The following is a 5061-nucleotide window of genomic DNA, read 5'->3' on the forward strand; positions in this document are numbered from 1 at the left end:
ACACTTCTCCTCATGATATGAATATAATTTTTACTCTTTCTAGGAAAAACCTCACGAAAAAGGAACACCTATGAGTACACTTTTCACTAATAATTCCACCCAAAAGGTTTCTTAAGAAGCAATAATGAGACCATGATATTAGAGGAGGGGGAGAGGAAACAGGTGTTATGCCCCCCACTCCCAACTCCAATATAGATAATAATTGGAGAAACTCCTCCAAATGCCCAAATACATTCATACAACCCAATCACACCCATGTCCTCCATAATAAATACATGATCTCTATAATACCTATCAACACATTACACATATGGTCCCTTCATTATTAAAATGATAATATTTCATGATACATATACATTTACACCCACATATACCCCACCCTCCCACTTAGGTCATACCATATATTTTAACCCAATATAAACTCCCCTTTGGGGTCCTAACAAAAGGCTCCAAGTGTTATGACTTAACATTATATAACCTTGCTTACCCATGCTTCCTTACAAATATTTTCCATATTCTTTAACTTGAGTGATCATTTACATGTTTCCATATGTTTGTTGGAAATGATGCTCTTGTCTTATTTCACTATTTATACCTATATACAGGAAATTCTCAAAATATTTTCTCCAATTTAAAACGTCATGTTTATCATGTGCTTCCTTATGCATTTTACATATAATTAACTATGCTAGTACCTTTTATATATCATTATAAACTATATAAGAAATTCATTAAAAAATAGAGAAAACCAAATGTTTATTTTAAGTGTCTTTGAAAGATTCTCTCACATGATAACAATAAAGGATGCCCAAGTCCTAGCATTGACTTTGATGTTCATGAATGTATAAGAAGTAATTCTAACACACCAAAGGGTTGGAAGGGCTGTAATTTTTTTATATCTTTATGGATTTATCACCAACACACATGCAGGTCTTAAGTGTGACTAAATTACATCATTGAACAATTTAATTCCTTTGACTTTGACTTTATTTTCAATTAAGAAAAAAATAAACCTTAGACTCCCTCGAATCTTTTGAAACGTGTATTCACACATTTAATGAGAGCCTCCACTTTTGACCAATAACATCCTATAAATTGTAGGTCATAGATTCACTTATGTTAAATATTTTTCGGGATTGTTTAACAAATATCAAGTCCAGACACAGAAGATACTCTAAATCTTCATAACGTCATTAAGGGGCTTTTGGACTAAAATGTTTGTAGAATCTGAAAATATAGAATAAGCTAACCTTACGGTGAAAGTTTCCTTTTATTATTTTTCTAATAAGTTATGTTTAGTTTCAAATCGCTTTAAATGAAAATATCAAAAATTTAATTTAATTATTTCTCTCAAATGTTCAAATAAAAACCTTCGAAAAATTAAATTTCAAATCCTAAAAATTCTAATAATGAAAAAACATACTTATAGTGGGTTAAAGATTTTCACATTAATATGGTTAAAAATTTAATAGTTATAGTGTTACAAAATTTGTTATGTTGTATTGATTTTTAATAAATTTTAAAAATAGACTCATGTCATGTGATTTTTTGCTCAATAATTTTTTGGCGATTTTCAAAGCATACTTATTTAAAAAAATGGCCTTATATCTTAGTTGTAAAGGATAAAAACTCTTCAACACATTTATTTTTTATTATAATCTGGGATGATTAAGTAAAATCAAAATTAATAATAATATTTTTGTTACAATAGTTAATAATAATATTTTGTTGCAATAATTTTTTTGTTATATATTTATAAAACTTTTGGCTATATAATTATATATAAAAAAATTAAAAAAATAAATATCAAAATAAATGAAAAAAATATACTACCACAGTAAAACCAAGAAGGGGAAAGAAATCACCTGTTACATTGCTGCTGTGATAAACCAAAAAAATCGAACGTTTAGAATCTTCCTAAACACAGAATTCCTTTGAAGTACACCTCGTTCATAACTGGTCTCGATTCTAGAAGGTATGAATGGCAGACCAAATCGCAATAAATTATAATAATTAATCAACCCTCTATAATTTATCAACCCGTTAAGACCACAAGGCGTCTGCCATGGCGTCGGGACCTGAGAAACTGTTTGTCCAAAGTCTGACACGTTCCTTCCGGCTACACAAGCTTTAACATGAAAATGCTCGATTTCCAAACAAAATTTAAAATTCAAACGGGTAGTAAATGTATGGTGGGACATGGCAATAGTATCGCCGTGATGGCTGCCATTGGCAGTGATGGTGACATGTGAAGAAGTAAAAGAGGGAAGACCAGGTCGTGGGTTCCTCTGGTTGAACGAAATCGCCTGTAACAAGTAATTGCGGCCTTGCTTTCGCCTTTTCGTTGGTAACAAGTATACGGCCTATTTATGCAGCAAGGGAAACGGCCGGATTTGGAGGAACAGATGGATAGGAGGGATGTCAATCAACTAAATTGCTCATCACTAGTCACAACAACAGCAAAAATAAAGACTTCTTATCCTCTGGATCAGGTCCATTTGGTAGGTAAATGGTGCCAATTTTGCATTTCTGGATGGTTTTGTTTGCATTCATTTTCAGAATATTAAATGCAAGAAACTGTTCTTAGTGTGTTTTCTTGTTTGCATTCGATTTCATGGAGTTTCTGTTTTTTCCCTCTTAAAATATTAAGGAACTGTGTGTCAGTAAAGAAATGGCCTCCGTGGGGAGTCTGGCTACCTCTCAAAGGTTTGATGTCTGCTGTTGGATGCCAGACTTACCTATCCACTGTATTGTTGCTGCATTTTTCCCTCATTTATTGTCTATGATCGTCTACCCGTAGGTAGCTGGTACTCTTTGCTTTAGTTTGCTTATAAATAATGGAATACAAGGACAATGTTTCTGTTGAACGCCTGGTTCAAAGGCATGGCGTGCGCGGATTTTGTTGAAAATTTATGCAACCTGTTCAATCATGCCGTGACTATTCCTGTAGGGGGCTCTACGTATGTAAGGGTCTAGAGTGCATTTTGTTAATCTAAAGTTTCTCCAGGAACACCTTGATTTTCGGTGGAGTTGTCCTGTATTTAGCTTTATTTAGATTCATTGAAAATCGTATCGTACATGAGCATATTTTACCTTCGAATATTTCTGTACTGGCTTGGTAATGTAGACGCTTAGAATGGCGAAAGCTTGTTTTGTATGCTAGTTTTTGCCTGGATGGATAAGGGTTCAGTGCTTTATCCAATAGGTTTTATCTTTAATATGGCGCTCACATATGCTTGCTCTGATTTCTTTAGATGTATGAAGGCTTTTGAGTCGAAAAGCGGCGTAAGCGGAGTCTGAAGAACTGTAAATTACGAGCGCAATGGCTTCGTCCGAGATTAGAAATGGCTGGCAGAGTCCTCGAATGTCATATACTCTCGATCTCTCACAGCCGGAGACTGAGAGGCCTACGAACGACTGGCAGAGCCCTAGAATTTCATTTTCTCTCAATCTCTCGCAGAGCGACAGGATTTCTCCCGAGAAACGGAAAAGGCAAGATGTAGCCGATCTTAATTACGACACAGATTTTGAGTTTTCCGTTTTGAATAATAACAATGACCGGCATGCAATCTTCGAAGAAGCTCTGCTATCTGTTGCTGACGAATTGTTCTTGGACGGCAAAATTCTGCCTTTAATTCGCCCTATTGAAGCGCAACCTGTAACCATTGCTAGTCATCTCGGTCTTGAAACCTCAAGGTGTCGATCACCGGTTCGATCCACCTCCTATCCTCCATCAAAGATAACAAGCAGCTGCTCGGGAAATGTTGCTTCCAAATCCTTACCTCATAAGCCGCCTAGTAAGTGGAAGGAAATCATGTTTAAGCTGAGCAACAGGGAAAATATGTCTGCAGAGAGCAGGGGAATATCATCAAAGGCAGTGGATCAAGACAGATCGGGTAATAATGTGAAGCAACAACCTTCTTCCACGAGATCTCGGTGGCCATTTTCAAGGAGCTGCAGCACAAGTAGCGGAGAAACGAAGGGGAACGGTCTATTTTGCTCCTTACCATTTTCCAGAAGCCATTCTACAGCAGAACGTAAGCACAAGGCGGCGGCCTCTGCGTTTTGTTACAGAAGCAGGTCAGTCGGTGCTCGGTGCACGTCCAAGGAAATAGAGGCTGATCTTTCGGGGTTAGTCGAAGGTTCGAAACCCCCAGAGGGATGGAGCATAAGCAATAAAGTCCAACCCGACCCCCGATATCTTACTGACTTGAAGCCCAGGTTTCAAGCAGAAGACACCAAAGCAGAAACGAAGGCCAGGCAGACGCGTGGCAGAAGTAAAGGTAGTCCAGGAAGATCATTGAAAGTAAAAGGGGGCACAAGCAGTCATCGAAATCCTGGAAGGGTTGTTGGGAATGGGAGGTTGATGGTTCGAAACTTGGAGCGGTCCAGTAGTAGTGCATTCAAATCTGCCATCTTGGATTCCCCACGGCCCGGAAGATCGGTGGCAGACGGCTGCTTACTAGTGAAGTCCAACTCTATAGGAGGGGTGAGGGTGAATCCGGTGCTGAATGTGCCTGCCTGCATTGGCATTGGCTATGTGGGAGGCAGTAGGAATGGCGGTGGTAGCTTGTTTGGCTTCCGTGGTCTTTTCTCCAAAAGAGACAAGAAACAAGCATCTCCATATGATCACCACTGTCATGCTTCTACCAATAGGAAGAAGGGCGCTTGAATCTGCTCTCGCTGCCTGTTATCTCTGCAGAAAAAATCTCTATGAATGATTTTATTGTATATACCAATTTCAGGTGAATGTGTTTAGGATTTCTTTTTTGTGTACTCCTTAGCATGAAACCTCAAGCTGTCATTTCTATATGAGTAAAGCGAGTTCAGAGTACACTCTGTTTAATCCCCGTGCCTGTATTCTACGGTTAAGATCACCGGATATATTTTCCATGGAAATTTTGAGGGGCATCCTCTGTGGCTTCAATAATTTTGTTCAAATCGTTTTTTTAATATGCAATCAGCACAAAAAGTTTTTTTTTTCCCTTCTAATGATATGCAATGCGCACAAACAAGGGACTAGACAACGTTAAAGGTGCAGGGTATTATATTCCTGTAATC

The 5061-nt window shown here is 37.7% G+C and overlaps 1 protein-coding gene across 3 annotated transcripts; it reads left to right on the plus strand.

Moving 5' to 3' along the window:
* The first annotated feature begins 2289 nt into the window (after positions 1-2289).
* Positions 2290-4848, plus strand: LOC149174107 (uncharacterized). 3 transcript variants are annotated; one of them, XM_089419171.1, is made up of 2 exons: positions 2290-2501; positions 3255-4848. In XM_089419171.1, the coding sequence occupies exon 2, from the start codon at positions 3323-3325 to the stop codon at positions 4670-4672; it is 1350 nt and encodes a 449-aa protein (XP_089275297.1). In that variant the 5' UTR covers positions 2290-2501; positions 3255-3322; the 3' UTR covers positions 4673-4848. The 3 variants fall into 3 exon arrangements, with proteins under 3 accessions (XP_089275297.1, XP_089275298.1, XP_089275299.1); XM_089419172.1 differs by lacking the exon at positions 2290-2501 and adding an exon at positions 2741-2964; XM_089419173.1 differs by lacking the exon at positions 2290-2501 and adding an exon at positions 2741-2960.
* Positions 4849-5061: the final 213 nt, after the last annotated feature.

Source organism: Pinus tabuliformis, chromosome 4_1, assembly GCF_031772625.1.
Source record: "Pinus tabuliformis cultivar Carrire ecotype Pingquan chromosome 4_1, CPIR1, whole genome shotgun sequence".
Taxonomy (NCBI): Eukaryota; Viridiplantae; Streptophyta; class Pinopsida; order Pinales; family Pinaceae; genus Pinus; species Pinus tabuliformis.